The 17,400-nt window shown below is 39.7% G+C and overlaps 1 protein-coding gene across 1 annotated transcript in view; it reads right to left on the bottom strand.

The window, feature by feature from the left end:
- Positions 1–17,400, bottom strand: part of PCNX2 (pecanex 2) — a 151,507-nt gene that overhangs the window by 39,202 nt on the left and 94,905 nt on the right. The window contains exons 22-23 of the mRNA XM_065680265.1: positions 16,908–17,018; positions 14,191–14,318 (exon numbers count right to left, since the gene is read on the bottom strand). Coding sequence (XP_065536337.1) covers positions 14,191–14,318; positions 16,908–17,018 — 239 coding nt within the window. The remainder of the gene's footprint in view (positions 1–14,190; positions 14,319–16,907; positions 17,019–17,400) is intronic.

The following is a 17,400-nucleotide window of genomic DNA, read 5'->3' as shown; positions in this document are numbered from 1 at the left end:
TAAAATCACATTTGTATTTTCTTTTTAACAGATCTTCTCTTTCTGTGTTTACATCATTATGCAGTTCACACTCTAATCCATTCATCAAGTTTATTCCAAGTAGGCATATATATAGTTAGTTCAGTTTAGCATTGATATTGCAGCTTATCAGCACACAGAATTGTCTGTGCGTGTCCGTGTTCCTCCCCCCCGCCTCCCCTTCCTCAAACTCTCTCTTCCCCATTTTCCTTCTTCTGGGGCAGAGAATCTGTGGTATGCCGCACATAGGCACATGCCACCAAAACCGTGAATAGAAAGAATATTAGATCAGTCTTTCTCCTTCTCTAAGCCCTAAGGAAAACAGCTAGACTCAAGGGGTTTTCTTTGTGTGAAAATATTTCTGTGGGTATATAACATGCATGGAAAAACAACAACAAGAAAAACCCACTTAACTCAGTCTCATATTTAGCTAGGAAGCAATGAGAGAGTGTCTGGTCATTCTTATTGCTTGAAAAAGAAAAAAAGCAGATTACAGGCTCTTAGTCCATATAGATGATAACACTGCCTCTCTTATGAATGACACATTCCCTGTTCAGTGTTTTCATTGTAGCAGTGGAACATAAATACCATAGGAAAAATGGTTACAAAAGAGAAAGCAACTAAAAGGTAGACTGGATTGAGCTTTTATTCCTACCTGTAACAAAAGACACTAAGTCTGAAAATAAGCAACAAGTAAATCACTATGTCCAGAAGAAGGGTGCGATGTTGTGGTGACTAGAGATATTCAACAGAAGTCCACAGATCTCCCAAGCCTTGAAGGGTACAAGTGAAAGCCTGGCTAACAGAAATACTACAGTAAACGTAATTTTCCCTGAAATACTGTTCTGGCAGCAGAGCTTTAGGATTTCAGGACACTTCATGAAGAACACTGCCTCAGAAGTTTCGCCCTCCATCACTAGCCTTAGGAGGTCTACCAATCACATCCGTAAATATTCCTTGGAGAAAGGGGTTAAAGCAGAGAACGGGAAAAGACAAAGCCATTTACTCCAAACAACAGTCAGCATAAGGTTACATATGACAGTGGCGAGAGTCTAATGTGTCCAACAGCCTGCAAACACAGGAGGAAAATGCCAAGGCAACACCACTCCTGGCACTGGAACCAAGGAAGACACCCAGGCACGGTCCTGGGCAGCACGGCCAGGCAGGACTGGCTGTCTCTGCCTCACTAGGGTGGGGAGCACAAGGCACCGTGGAGTTTTTGAATGGGCTGACGGTTGGGCAGTCAACTTGAAAAGCCTGAATATACTCACTATGGGACTCGCAGGAAGACTGCATCGAAGAGGGTGTATATTGTATGGGAGGCTTTCGAACAGCTTAAATAACATTGCAAAAGGATGGCGCAAACCCAGCACAACGTTGTCTTTGAAGCACAGCAGAGGCCCTCTGGGAATCTGTATGTCCTCATCTCAGTATTGGCTCCTAGGTGTCAATGTACAGGTTTTTTAAAAGGATGGAAGTTTCAGGGCTACAGGCTCATGCTGAAGCCAACTGGGAGAAGGATGTCATTGCTGTCCCTAATGTTGGAAAACCTTTTCATCCACCCTGTCAAGCCTTCCCAAAAGGCTGTGGAAAACTGACCAACAGAAAAATTGCACACGGGCTTCCACAAGTAGAAGAGGAACAGAACTGCTTTACTTTCACTCGCTATCAGCAATGGTTTTTTGCTTTAAAAAGGCATGTTCTTTACTTTGCAAGAAATACAGCTGAAGAGAATATGAGCCTTAATTAGAATTATTTGTAATTAGCATTAGTGCATTATCTACATTGATTAGCATTTTATTTGATGTATTATTTATCTTCCTGCCTCTGGTTAGCTCAGCTTATTGTAACTGCAATTTTCATTTCCTCTGCAACAGAAAATGGCAATGGGGGTGGGGGAGAGTGCCTTCTAAGCAGTTCAGAATATAAAGAATGATTTTACTTCAAAAGGCTGTCAGAATTCTTCTACCCTGATATACATCCACCTGCAATTGCAACATATGCAAGAGTAAGCATAAAGATTAGGTTATGGAATTCAATCAATTTTCTATTCTCAGCAGAGAAATGCTGCTGATTTCCAAATGCATATGTTTTAAGATTATGAGGCTCCTTATTAACTTTCAGTCCCTCTGAAATGAGTGTGGCAGTATGAGGTACAAGCCAATACTATTCTTCACCCCAATTTTTTACCAACCTATAAAGCACTTCTGTTCTTGAGGCATATTGAGACCTATACAAATCAAGCAATACTTCAGAAAATTCTAATCTATAATGAGTAGGAATCCTTTTGCCCAGCATGCAGCTCTGGCTCCATTTCTTTCCTTTTTTATTTTTCTTTGAGAGAAAGGTCCATGATACAATCAAGGAAAATCATGAGTGCTTCAGGACACTCTTAGACAGATAATGCAGCATGACTGGGAAAAAGGGAAAGAAACAGAACAGCTCTCACCAACAAAACAAAACCAGGACTGGAGATTTAACTTCCATTCCAAGCACAGTCATGGTTGCTTAAGCAGCTAAAATATGGGCCTCAGGACATGAGACAAGAAAAGATTTACCTTTTCAGACACTATGACAAAAACTTAAATCTTTAGACATATTTCGAAGATTTATTATTATTATTATTATTATTATTAAAGATCAAAGGTAATAGAAGTTGTAAAGCAAACTCCTGTCCTGAAACTCAGTTGAATAAATTCAGTCACATAATCCATTTTAGACTTTAAAACTCTTCCACAATTATTAACCAAAGTACCTTCTTGAAGGCAATGGGAATTTGCATAGCATTAAACTACAGTACACCGTGCCTAACAATCAAATCAGAGACACCTTTTCTCCTGGGCTTTTCACTGTCAACTAGGACCTCCCTAAGTGTTCTAGTGGGTGACCTGGGCTTTCCTCCAGTGAAATCTTACTTTAAATTTGATTGTTACCACTCATCCAAGGTGATAATTAGCTCAGTAATTGAATTTCTTCCTAAACTGCATTATTCTATACAAACTGAGTGCAGGTCCTTCAGCACTTGCCCGAGAGAGCAAGTGATTGTTTAAAGTTGACATCTGCTTAGTTCCTGAAATATCTATCTCATGTTCTTTCAATTCATCATTTACATGGGCACTGAGATAATCCACTGGTTTGCATAGCACCGTTCATGCCATTATAACTATTGCTTCCCTTTGCAAAAGGATGAAGTCACTTTTACTTGCCTTGTCCAAAAATACTGCCTTGTTTTTCAACCTGGGAAGACTTTCTTCTTCCACTTTACTCTCCCTGTTTCCTCAGCAAGGTAGGAAAAAGACTGAGGGGGATTCAGGCCCCCTGGGGAACACACAGTGGATGGTGAGAATTGTGGAAATTTAGGAGTAAAAAAAAAAGGTTATTGCTGTGCTTATTTCCAGAAGATAAAAATAAAATCGCAGCTGTTCTATCTGCATTGCTGGTGCTGGGTTTTGCCCCAAAACACCAATTCAAGAGTTCCAGGATTCCTGCTGTGAAGTAGGGGATCTCTACTTTGAAAGAGAACAAAAGAAAAGCAGTTCCTCTCCGGGGGATGCAAGACATGCATTTCTAGGGTAGATCCAAAGTTTTTCTTTGTCTATGCCCAATGAATTTTAATCTGCCTTTCCATGTCATCAAACAGGCAAATCTAAGACAGAAACTCTACTATGCTGCAGCCTTATTATTATTATTCATGGGAGTCTGGAAAAAAAATCTTCAACATTTCCATGTGAAAGTCTTACACTGCTGGCACTACAAATGGAAGGCTTAGCATTAAAACACAGTGATAGTAGTAGGCTACAAGTGAGGCAGGAGGGAGAATGAGGAGATGGCAGAATAAGCAGGCATCCATGAATATTTGAAGGACACCAGAGGCAAAAACAATGGTACTAATTGGAAGTGTGAGGACGCCCATCTAGTTCTAATTCAATTTCATCTAAAACAAAGAACGGTTTCAGTGTGATTGTAACAGGAAAGGCTGACAGCCCCTTCGTGCATAACCATGCCCATATTTTCTGGGGAGTTGCATGGAAGATATGCCTTAGGTTTAACTGACATTGATAAAGATCTCTTAAAAATGAAAGAAACTTCTTCTTCCTGATCACTTGCTCTGTTTCTTATTTTTTTTATGCTTTTTTCCTCTCCTCCTTCTTTGACTGCTCCAGCGTTTCATCTAACAATAATAAAAAGTGACTTTGATTGCACACTAGGAAACTGAGAGAAAGCTAAGAGATAAAGTTGATAAAGACAATGCTGTTGAATAATCCTCCTAACACATCGGAAGATCTTATCATCAATAATTGTTTTAGAGTTTAAAAAGGTGTTTATAAATTATGCTGACACCTTCTTGGGTTTGGTTTTCAGGGTTTTTTTGTGGTCTGTTTGGTGCTCACACTGCTGGCCTCAGCTCATACTACTGTTAGGTGCTCATACTACTGAGCATGTTTATTTGGCATGTTCTTAAGCCTTTTCTTAAGATGAGGTTTCTGTGCTCCTGCAGCAATAGGGAGAGGTGTGAATTTGAGATCAAAAGCTGAGTGCCCAAACATGGATTAAGCATCCCACATATGTGCATATTCGAAAGTTTAGCTGGGGAATTCACCTCTTATTGTAAGCTAGGTTATTTAAATATCTGCATACTTTAAAATATTCACTAATGCTTTACCAAATTGTCATCAATATCCCTGCTTTTGTCTTATTTGTCTACCTTGCTACTAAATATTTTTCCACTTGTCCAAGTATTTTTTTTAATTTTGAAAGCCATCTAGTCACTATCTTCATGTATTTTATACTAACCAATGCAAGAAACTTTATAAGTGGAGGGATTATGCCAACTGCACAGGGATGTTAGCACTCATTCTTGTGTCAGTGAAAAAAAGCCAGGACCCTGACATTCCTGTAAGGCTGGGGCTTAGCATGGGATCATGCATCACAGCTATACCTCACTATCTGCAATTCACAAAGGTACTTTAAATTTAAAAGCAAATACATTAATTACACACAAAACCATGTGTATCAAACAGTGTATGTGAGTGTTAGTTTTCTGATTTTCCCATCACAAGCCAATACAAACGTTACAGGAAAGGTACTCCACTGTGCCCAGCTCTGGATAAAGAGCTCTGCAGAACTAATTCATGGGCTCATGAGTGAAGAGGCAAAAGCCTGAAAAATGGTAAGGACCTGGAGGGTAGGAAGGAGATGATGAGAAAAGTCCTGGTGAAGTTTTCATTAGAAAAAGAGAGCGAGATCAGACAGCAAAAAAAAAAAAAAAATTACCAAAATGTTGGGAGCTGCTTCAGCAAATGAGGCCAAAATGTTTGCCTCCTTTACCCCACAGAGCAATGCACCGCCTAAAAATAAAATTAGGGGGTGGAGATGGCACAAAAATGTAAGGAAATACAAGAATAAGAGAAAGACTGGTGAATGATGTCTGACAAAGAAAGCCTGCATCAGAAATACTAGTTTAGCTCACTATAGGGTTTTCCATGTATGTATTTCTCACCAAAAGATGAGGGGAGTCAAAGCAGAAGCTCACCAAGCCATTCCAGTGCCATCAACCTGCAAGTATAGTATGAGTGATACTACACTGAAGAACAAGAAAAATCTTACTGCTACTGTGCAGTTGTACAAAATCCAATCATAACCTTTTAATACCTCTAGATATTTCACTGCAAGGACTGTTTAGAGCATTAATCATCGACAGCAGTCATGCTACTCTCTCACAGTACTCTTCAGACTGAAAAAAAAAAATCTCTGGTATTTTGAGAACAAACACTTCTAGACATGCGATTAAAATTAAGGGGAAAAAAGCAAACAAAAAACAAACACCAAAAATCCCCAGTCCTCTTGCTTTCATCTGGTATTTACTTAGTCCCAACTAGTAAAAAGCTTCAGAGACAATTCTGAGCAATGGTGACAATAATTCGGTATGTTGCATTATCACAGAAGGAACTGAGAGTTATTTTACATTTTGCTTTTAGAAGCCCCAAGACTGTTTGGGTCCAGTACATAAGGAGATAACCCAGGATTTGGGCAAGCTGTAGTATGAAATATTCCCAGCTGCTATCTGTACACAATTTACATATCACCTCAGTCAGAACAGTTACACTTCTGCAACATCTCTGTGATCTCAGTTTTTCCCATCTTCACATCTTGACAAAAGTTGCTAGAGTAAGCCTCTTCTCAAACGTTTGAGTTTAGTGCTCCAAACCTCAACTTGCCCCTAAATGTCTGATTCACTTAAATCTAAACCAGAAGGCGATCTACATTATTGAAGTGTATGGGATGAAAGCTTGCTGAGAACACTTATTCTTATGGAAATTCAGTCAATCCATTTTAACAGGTCTCCAATATTTGACATGACAGAAATCGCATGTGTTTACTTGATCTCATTAGATTTACATAATTTGGAAGCTAAGCATTAGATGAACAGCTTATAAAATTTTAATGCTACTGCATATCCACACAAGCCCTCAAAATATTACATGCTTCCTATTTCTGATTCTACAAGTCCATTCTCTTCCTTCTCTTATGCCTGTTGCTGGCTTCTTTTCCGAATATCTTTAAAAGTCCTCATATCACACTCCTGATTTTCTTTATAAGTCTGAGTTCCTGCTTATTAATGTCTGTTGCATTATTCTCTCAGATTTTTCACTGCACACATTTTCCTTTTTTGCCCATTCCTTTCCCTTTTCATTTATCCCATTGTGGTTTTGATCTCTGCTTGTGTTCTTGCCTGGTCTCAGCATGCATTCTCTCTGATGCCTCCCTTCTGTCTTTATTCTGTCCTCTTAGGATGATTCAGTGAATTGGAGTTGTGAATGCATCTTTAACTCAGCAGGGAACTACAAAGCACTGAATCAGAATGCACTCCCAATTAATTATCACACATATGGCTCCTATTCAATTAGCCTCAATTTGTTTTGTTGATGGCCAGGGGCAAAATTTGAGAAGAAGTGATGTTACCATTAAGAAGATACTGCCAAACAGTTAAAATACAACTTTGAATTTTGTATAGCCTCCCTTGAGTGTGGAACTCTTGGCAACTCAGAAAACACTTATTTTAATACCAGATCTGTTGGATTAAAGGTGCCTGGTTTTCCTCACCCATCCTTTCTCAGACAGCCTTTGCATTTTCACAGTTCAGTGTGACTCCACACATGGAGTCAAGCATGAGGTGAGGGTTGGGTTGGAGAGATGTGCATACCTCTGTGCTACAGCAAGTGGCCAAAGGGGCACACACATACACAGGGTCACTTGCTCCAGGTGAGATCACAGTTCAAGATGCTGAGGGGAGTGTAACTTCTACTAAGGCTTCTTCTAGCTTGGCACTTTACCCGAAGCAACACCTCCCACATCTGAATGCTGTGGCTTTGTTGCTCCTGAAAGCCCTACACACCTGCTGAAAGGGATTAAAGACTCCCAAACCAGGCAAGTTTTGCATGTACAAGCCCATGGGCAGTACTGGTGGTATGCAATGTGAAGGTGTAAAGTAGACAGGCAGCACGGGGAAAGTTCTTGAGAAGACAGTCAGATGAGTAAGTCTAATGAATAACAAGTAACTTTAGAGGGCTCTTGAAGAACTAAGGCTGAAGTATGGACAAGGACGTTCCTTGTTCTTCAAACATTTTGGTTTTCTCTATTCTCTTCCCCAATGCCAGAACCATGGCCACATGTGCACCTGGAGAATAGGGCACAACTTCCTAAAGGCCAGTTTATACTCATTGTTTCAAGAGAGAGCATTTCCCTCCACCAACCAAAAAAAAAAAAATAATTAAAAATCTCTATTGGGAAATCTGCAGGTGGAAGACGAATGAAGAAAAAATTAGCAGTTTGCTAACATTCCGGCTTTTACATCACTGCCAGGCAGGAAGTACCACTACAGTCAGCGGAAATGCTATAGCTATGGGCACCCAAGCTAGGCCTAAACATCCCGCAGTACCAGTCTAGGCTGGATGCTCAAGGATCTCAATTCCTTCGAAGTCTCCAGAAAGACCCTCACCAAATTCTACATGCTTTGCAAGCAGGACCAAGCAGCTCTTCTAATTTGAAGACAACACACAAAAACTTCAGACTAAAAGCCATTCATTCATTGGTCCTACTTGTTTTGTCCCAGGTACTAATAAGCACCCATTTTGTTTTATCTACACACTGATACTTATACTATTTTCCCCAGTTCTAAATTAACTTAACACTCAAAAGCCTGAAGGAGCTCTCAGGCCAACTCAGTGAAGGCCTCTCTTAAAAGAGCCACCGCCATCAAAGGGGCTAGCATTCATAAAATTAAGTAATAGCTGATAGCAAAGGAACTAGAATCTCAGTACACTCTGAAGTTGTGCAGCTGGAATACAGTGCTTCTTTCTGGCCGGTTCATAAAAGACAGTATAGAAGTAGAGCCAGATAGAGAGAAACACAAAAATTAGAAGAGAAAGAAACAGTTCAGAAGAAACCAAAATGCTCACAATGAACACTAAAACTCATGGTTGCAATGCGGCTTTCACGCCAGGTGGCTGGAAGTATTCAGTAAAGTTTGAACTCTAAGTAAGGAGAACAGGCAGTGACAGCAGTCAAAACATAACATTTCTGAAGTGATATTTGAGGAAATCAGGCTAACACAAACTCCTGCCGATTAGGGGGAAAAAATGGTTCTCCTATGCTTAACTTATGCTGTGATTGTTGACTTCAGAGGTTAATGTACATTTCTTTAATGTATTCATTGTAAACCAATGTCCAAGGCATTAGTGAACTATAAACATCTGCTGCAGTTGTTCCTCTGTAAACATCACCACGATGGAGGTCTACAGACATGTGAAAAATCAAACAACATAGCAAGAAAAGACCAAAAAAAAAAACACAGCCCTAAAAAAGAGAACATGAAAGGTCCGAACATGCAGCTCCCAAAGAAGGCCCTTGGACAGTTATGGGTGAATGACATCTTGTGTTCAGAGCAGGGGCCTTAGCAGCTGTAACAGATGAGCAGCCTCACAGGGAAACCAGATGCACCGGGATGTGTTAAAATAAGCATTTGGAAGTAGAAGGCCTATTATTTTACAGGAAAAAGGCAGTGAGTAGACGAGTACTTTTCACAACTCCTTTTCCCACACATATGCATAACATGGGGTCAACCCAAATTACATCTACACTGGGAAAATTCTTCCCATTCCACCTGCAGGCTGTCCACGATGGGCAGGTTAAGTGAGCTCATAGGATAAAAGAAAATACCAGCTTCACTAGATTTGAGGCAGGGGAGGCTTTGCTCACCCCCCATTCCCAGCTGTATTAACCTTATAGGTGGCTATTTTCCAGACCACAATAAGTGGAACAGTAACACAGTGATATTTAAAAGGATTGAGAAAAGAACGGCTTGCTCACATATTCTCAAACACAGAGAGGTGTCCTGTAATTTCCTTCTGAGATACCTGGCAATTTTAATCACAGCCTCTTTAGAGACACCTAACTAATTTAGTTACATAACATTGTAAGTCACTCAAGACCCTTCAAAGCAAATGCAAGCTGTGCCTTACCCCAAAATAGGCACTGAACCAGAAGAACAGAAACAGGAATGAGCAGGAGAGATGAGTGGCTTGAAGGCAGTGAAATCTCCAGATTCCTGATGGCCGTTTGCTGTTGGCAGGGACAAGTCACAGCTGCAGCAGAGAATAGGCTGCTCAATGTGATCCAGCAGTTAGACTCACTGGGAAATGAAAGTAAACTTCCTACTCTGTTCTGTCCATTGCCATGTCCAAGATACAAAGCAAGATAAGACAAAGGGATGAGTAGGACAGGGTCAGGCTGCAGCATAACAAAGTATGTAAGAAAAGAAGCAAAGCAGAGGAATGGCACAACAGTGTTTGAACACTTTAGGTTTTAAAGTACCTATACATTAAACAAGATTTACTGCTATTTCCTTTTCTCTTTCTGACATCTACAGCCTAATCACTCCAACAGCTGTGAAAATAAAGACTAAACCAGGACTCTTCAAACTGGGAAGCAGGACCCAGGCTAAGGCCAGCACAAAGCTGGTGTTGTGTCAATTTTTTATCTTTAATTACTTTGAAAGACAGAAAATGTCTCATATCTTGACTCCCACGAGGCAACAAGCTCATGAGCAGCAGGCCAGCTTTCTGATTTCACACCCTTTTCTTTTCAACAATGTCAGCAGAAGCTGTAAATAAGTGGTTGCATGAGAAGTTCTTTCTTACCTTTGTTATTGCCTTATTTTTTCTTCTTCTTAAAGCCAACCTTCTCTTTCCCCCCAGAAAGATCTCTGACCTCAGTCACATGTAGGCTCTGCATGCAGTGAGTACCAAAGTGCACACTATAAACAAACAGCATCTGCTGATGCAGGGAAGAACACCCATGCTCTGCACACACACTGCAAGAGCACAAACAGGCACAGTGTGATTCCTGAATTTTGAAGAGCTTACTAGGAATTTCACAGTTTGCTTACTGTCAAAATGATTTTTCTTTTCCCAACCCACTTCAGTTCCTCCTTCTCCTTTTAAAAACAAACAAGCCATCATCTTAATTCTCTAAGACTTTCAGCTCCAGCTCACATCATCTAGAGTGGCAGATGCCCAGTCAGAAACCTTAGGAATCAAACTCCTCTTCTGCCAGCAGAGAAAAATGGGACTAAATGAAACACTGGAAATGCAAGATATGTCTATGTGCACTCAGAATACACCAGGTAGAGAAAATCAAGCCAACGCTTTAAGGAACAGATGGAACAGTTGCTTGCCACTTGGGCTACTGGCTTAGTAGCCCAGCTTTATCAATAAACATGGCATTTTCTACTGCTAATGTCCAAGGCTTCAACTTTGGATTCACTTTACAGAAAATGAACCAGTTGTTTTTTCCTCATCTCATTTCACACTGTTGGCCCAAATGAGATACAAAAATGTTTTCCTTAACTGAAACAAAGAAAAAACAAAGTTTGTTTGACAGGAGTTCAGTGTGAGCATAGCGATGAACAGAAATGACACTCTAAAAAAGTAACCTAATTTATGAGTTGGAAGAAAAACAAAACCGTGATGTTTTGCTATCTAGACGGCTTATCAAAATCGTTTTCAGTTAGTCCAATTAAGAGTTTAAATTATAAAAGATATAACCATGGAATTGACTACCTCTACTTCATATAAACGCAAATGAGTTTTTCTGTAGCTAATATAAATGAGATAATTTAATGTAGTCATCAATACAGCAAGGAAGTGTTTGAAAGTGAGTATGCAAAGCAGGCAAAACAAAAAAGCTATATAAAGCTACTGAATAATAAATATAAATAATAAAAAAAATCTGCCACAGCTTCTGCTTCAAATGAGTGTGTTTCAGATTGCGCTGTAGCTAACCTGCGACTTTCCATTTTACAATGACATGTAGAGACAAGACAAGGGCGAATGGCTTTAAACTGACAGAGGGGAGATTTAGGTTCAGTATCAGGAAAAAAATCTTCATTATGACAGTGGTGAGACACCGGAACAGGCTGCCCAGAGAATCTGTAGATGCCCCATCCCTGGCAGTGTTCAAGGCCAGGTTGGATGAGGCTTTGAGCAACCTGATCTAGTGGAAGTTGTCCCTCCCATGGAATGGGGATTGGAACTGTATGAGTTTTAGGTCTCTTCCAACTTTAAACTATTGTATGATGCTGTGGTAATACCCTTAGCTGAACATATGCATGCCAAAAAGGAAATCTATACACCAACTTCTCCATCTGTGTGTTCTGTTCTGTCTTACAGCACCTGAGAACTCAGTGCACATCTGGCTGGAGGGCACCATAGCCCAAAAGCAGGTCAGTGCAGCAGCCAGAACAACTTTCCACTCCAGCTCAAGTTCCCGAACCTATTTAACTTCACAGCTCTGAAAGAAAGCAATTATGCCATCCGTTTGAATTTTCAGATGTTGAAGGGCCAAGATTTAAAGCAGTAAAGCAAGACCTATCTCAATTCAATTATTCAAGTATTTCATATAAAAATTGCCTATTCTTAATACAAAATTACTCTCTTCCCTTGACTTTTTCTGTTTTTCACTGTGTCCCTTCAGCGAACCAGGAATTTTTCAGTTCAGTGCTCACTCTGGTCAATTCTTCATGTGAGCAACAAAATACTGAAATGGAAATGAGGCAAAGGAGAATCACAAGTGCTGGAGACAAAATGAATATAAATTTAGGAGGAATCATTACACGTGCCTATTATGCGATGCCACAGGTTCAGCCAAACATTTATTTCACTTTGATGACTATCTGAATCTTCTACGGGGGCTGTTTTCCACTTCTGAAAGGTTTATGAGGGGCAAGCTTGTGGTTTTAAGTGAGAAGATCAAAAAAATACATTAGAAATTCTTATAAAAAAAGCATGATTTTTTTCCACAGAGTCTAATTTAAGCATTCATGTTGAAGGCAAAGTTGTAGCTTCTTCTTATTTTGGAAGGACAAAGAGTGGTAGATTAATGTATCAAAAGGGCTAGGTTTTTTTGCACTTGAAGTTTTACAGTTTATGGGTAAGAATTAGCTAGCTTTGCTTTCAGAAATTATTAGCACCAACTTCTTCACTTCCCTTAGTGGGAGTCACAGATGGTCAATAATGATGAAAACAAGACCCCTCCCTTATCTAAGTATCAAGCATCAACCATCTTTTGAAATTTCCTTTGAATATCTTCTGTTCATCTCATCCCAAAAGCCTTAGACAAACCAAAATTAAATTAAACCAGTCCGTTCTATTTCTACCTACAATAACATACAGATTCTATGCTAACCTAGCTATATGGAAGTGATGTGCCTACAACCAAGTTTAATTCTCTAACTGGTACCTAGAAACACCTTCAAAATGCTCTGGTTGCAGTACAATGTAGCAGATGTTAAAATCTCCACTTCCTACTTAATAATATTCAAACTTTCCATCCAAAAATGTAAATTAGTCTGTGGGATTTGTGGCAGCTTCCTGCCTTTCCATGACTCCCTTCAGCTTCACTCCAATGAAATAATGAACCTGCTGACCCCCCAAAAAAGATGTGTAAGAGAATTTTGTCAAGATCTGGCCCCCGTATACAAAGCTCAGCTCCCCTCAAAAGCCTCTTTATATGATTTGGCTTTGTCTGAGTAATTCCTTTATAGATGAGAACATACGCACTCACTGATGCAAGTCAAAATCAAACAAACTCCTTTGCCTTAAATAACGGAAAAACCAATCACGGTAATTTCTAGTTTTGAATTCTCTTGAGGTGCTCAGATACATTAGTGGCACCGACACAAGAAGTGGGGTAAGTGTAGCACTTCTCACTGGTCTGGCCCAGTCCTAATTTGGCCAATACAAATTTCACTTTATGCAGCTGCAGTAAGTTATTCCAAGCCTGGTTACGTGTTAGTAGGGGGCGAAGAGCTCACACACAGCACAGACCACAGGACTCAAAGGACCACCTCCCTCCCCCTTCCCTTAACCATTGAATACAGTCCCTAACGTTGCAGACTGTTCATTCATTCCTTGCAAAAAACTACCTCCATCTGGAAAAGGAAGTGTTTACAGGTCTCCAGTACTCTTGTTGGAAGCCCATTAGATCCCAGTTACCAAGAGCTTTCAAATCCTTCTGGGCAGAAGGAGCAAAAGCTCCTTACTCGATGTTTTCAATATTCTATGTTTGTGTCCTTGTCAAACTGAATGACAGCTACAATCTGATAAAACCAACCAAATCTTAAGTCAAACTCCTAGATAGGATGAAGCAAGAACAACAATGCACAATCATCATCACTTCACTGTGAGAGTTACTTGCCACATCCCAAATGGTAATACTTAATCAGGATAGTATATGATGTATTAATGCAGCCTGACTTCTAGTGCCAAAGGCTCTACAGATTTAGTTGCTAACACTAGCTAGGCAAGACAAAAAAGGCTGACAAGTGGGAGTTTTACTGATTTTTTTTTCACAGCTTCATTACTGTATGTCTGTACAACAAATGCAACATGACACCTCATCTGTAACATAAGGGTAATTTCTTAAATACATTTTCAGAATAACCAAATAACCATGAAACAGTAAAACACCAGAATCAAGGTTCAAAGATTAACCTCTCATACGCTACAACAATTTAAGGATTATCTCTGGAAAGAAAAATACCTCCAGAGCTGAAACTAATGAGGGCAAAACCTTTACGAATAACAAGTGTAGAAATTTTTTGAACAGTCTTACTTGTAGTTTTTCTCCCAGAACTTGATCGGTCTTGCGTATGATGCGATAAAGATGACACTGCCAAGGAATGGACTCAGCGGTGTAGAAAAGACTGAGGTGGCCAGGGTTTGAAAAAAAAGCATAGCAGAGTCTGAAAACTGCAAGTTAAGGTAACAGAAATGATTTAGTTATACTTTTAAACCACTGTTGAGGCAGCTCTTTGAACTGCTTAGTTTTGCGCTTTTGTTCTTATTTATATACCAAAGAGGTGGTAAGGTAAGGAAGGAAAAGGCAGGCAGCGCCAAATTGCCAATTATCAACATGTAATCGGTGGCTTTCAATGCTACACAGCTATAATGGAGGTGACATGTCTGAACAGAACATGTTATTAACTGGCTGACCCTGTCTAATCTTTGCCTGAGGACAGATCCTGAGCGTAGGCAGAGCAGTAAGTGCCCTTTTCCCTCTACCTAGAGCACCTTCTGTAACACAAAGCGCCTTTCCAGAGCCTGACACCGAGCTGAAAGGAAAGCCCCCCCAGATAGCACTTTCTTGGAAATTCTTTGTTCTCTGCACTGGAGTCTGGCTCCTAGTGTGTCTGGTATTCTATTCTGTGAGTTTCTGCTTACTTTGGAATAACCTAGTATGTGGAGAAACAACTATGCCTCTATAATCCAGCCTGCTGGCTTAAAAGCATGCTTTCATGTTAATTCTTACTGACAAATTAATATTCCATGCTGACTGAAAGGTAAAAAATATTCAGCATTTCATACGCTTTGAAATACATATGAAATGAGAAGGTGAGGAGAGGGAAATGGTAAATATCACACATAAACATCACAATGAATGCCTGAATCCATAGCTTACTTTATATTTAAAGTCGTATTTCAGATGGCTGGAAAGCAAGCTAGGAGATAGATAAGGGTACTGAAAAAGATGCAAGTTAAAGGAACATGATTAAAACAACCTGAGTAAATTAAATGCTAGGCTTTAATTCTTCATTAATTCAAACCATGCCCATGAAAGCTCAGGAAAAAGGTTTCCAAAATGGCATAAAATACCAGTCGTCCTTCCTTACACCTCTCTTGGGAGGAAGGTGCTAAGTAAAGAAGCTATGAATTGAAGTAATTGAAGTGAAGGAGCCGCTGTTGAAGTACAGCAATCAAGTGCATCTCCAACTAAAATTAAAATCATATAATAATAGTAACAATAGTCTTTTAGCCTACCCTCATAAGAAATACCCCTTTATGTGTCCCACTTAAAGTCTCTCAAGACTTTACAAAACATATTTTTAACACATGCAGGACATTGTGGTGCCATATTTCCATTAAAAGGCTCGCTAGCCAAGCTTGCAAAGCAACCTGTGAATATTTGCTAAAATACCTCCCCAAATCCCTCAAACTTTTTAAAAGAAAGTGGCCTGGAAGAGTGTCTTTGTGCATTAGCGAGACTGCAAAATGAGCTGCCCTCTGAGGCTGAAGTTCGAAAAGCAACAGAGAGCACAGAGCAGGAAGCGAGTGCATCAAAAAAGTTAAACTGTCACATTACACTGTAGTCATAACCAGCATTGGCTGTGAAAGAGTAACAAGCATTTACAAGTGTCAGATAAGGAAAGGAAGCATGGGAACTGAAGAGATGAAAAGAGAACAAGGAAGAGAGATAGGGACAGCAAATCATGTTTTCTAAAGTGAGCTCTAATGTCATGTTTGATTTGAAAATTGCCACCATGATAAGTCATTTAGGACTCCGCTGTGAAGTGTTCGTGTCTAAGACATAATCAGTAGCAACAGTTTTATTTTTGCTGAAAGACATAATGCTCTACTAAATGCACATTGGAAGACATTTTCCATCTGACTTGTGAAGAGTGATTTTAACTGTTACATATATGTAAATGTGTCATGAGAGCAAGTAACAGCACCCGTCTCCCTTATATACAGTTGATAAGTACAGTGGGCAATTATCTGTCATCAGTGGGGTTTTATTTGATAGCATCCAATTTGCCTTTATTAGGCAATAAAAAAAAAAGCCTCTTTACACCAATACTTTAATTATGTCTAAATAAAAAATATCAAACTACCACCAAAACCTAACAGGCTTACTTCCTTACTCCATGTCACAAGCCAGGTTTCCTGTTTCTGAAGGACTGCCTTAGTGTTGATGGACATACATTGTTACTGATAAAACAGAAGGCAGTGTTAAAAAGAAGAATGTTTCTCAGCACCACAGTGAAAAATAGACATTGAAATCTTAAAATCCAGTTGCTTCTGAAACAGAATAAAAACTAGGACAGTTGCAACAGAAATTGGCTCACTGAAATGAATTTGTACCCGAGATAACAAGTAGAAGCAACTGAGAAAGTAACTTTTTAGAGCTCTGTCAGCCATATGTCCCGCACTTTACAGACCTAGCTTCTGCATACATAGAAGTCCACCCAAGTTGGAGCTAGTTTATCAATCACAGCGTTTCTTTCTGGATGCATCAAAAGTCAGTGCTGAGGGCTGTGGTTGGGTGGGAAGTGAGCAGGCATAAACAGATCAGTTTGAGTCAGAGTTCAGTTTCTCGGTTTCAGATCCTATGCAGCCAAGACAGAGAGAAAACTATTTCTCAGGAGATGCTCCAAGCATTTTCACATTTTAAAGTAAGTTATCTAGGAATGTCACACCTTGTTCAAACACTGTAAATCAATTACAAACATGAAGAGGAATTTAAGAATAAAGAAAAACAAATTTATAAAGGATATGAGGTATTGCAAAGAGCTGAGCAAAAACATGGAACGACGACCCCCAGGCAATCTGCCAGGGTGCAATGTATGTCATGATGAACTGCAACTTCTGCAGTAGGTCCCACAGCTGGAAAAACAAAAAGACAAGAGTAAAACATGGTGATTTTTTTAGGCACTGATAAAGTTTCAACACTGATGGCTGAAAGTGACACTTTTTAGAACTTTGCCCTAGAATGAATGCGAGATAAATAGATCAATTATGTCATATTGTTAGCTTTCAAGGGGATTAAGGCCTTACTTCACCAAAGGCACCAAAGTATGTTCTTAACTTGAAATTCAAACTTGCAATAAAGTATGTTTTTAACCACCATTCTGAGGTAGCTCCCACATTACCTTTCTTCAAAAGTACATCCGCTTTAATTATAAAGTGGGAAAACAGGTTCTCATATTCACTGCACCTATCATACCACCCGTCTGGAGGTTAGAGGAGAAGACTCCAGGAGAGAGTG

This window comes from Lathamus discolor, chromosome 5, assembly GCF_037157495.1.
Source record: "Lathamus discolor isolate bLatDis1 chromosome 5, bLatDis1.hap1, whole genome shotgun sequence".
Classification (NCBI taxonomy): Eukaryota; Metazoa; Chordata; class Aves; order Psittaciformes; family Psittacidae; genus Lathamus; species Lathamus discolor.
Note: the sequence above shows the minus strand (reverse complement) of the source record. Positions and strands in the feature narration are given on the sequence as shown.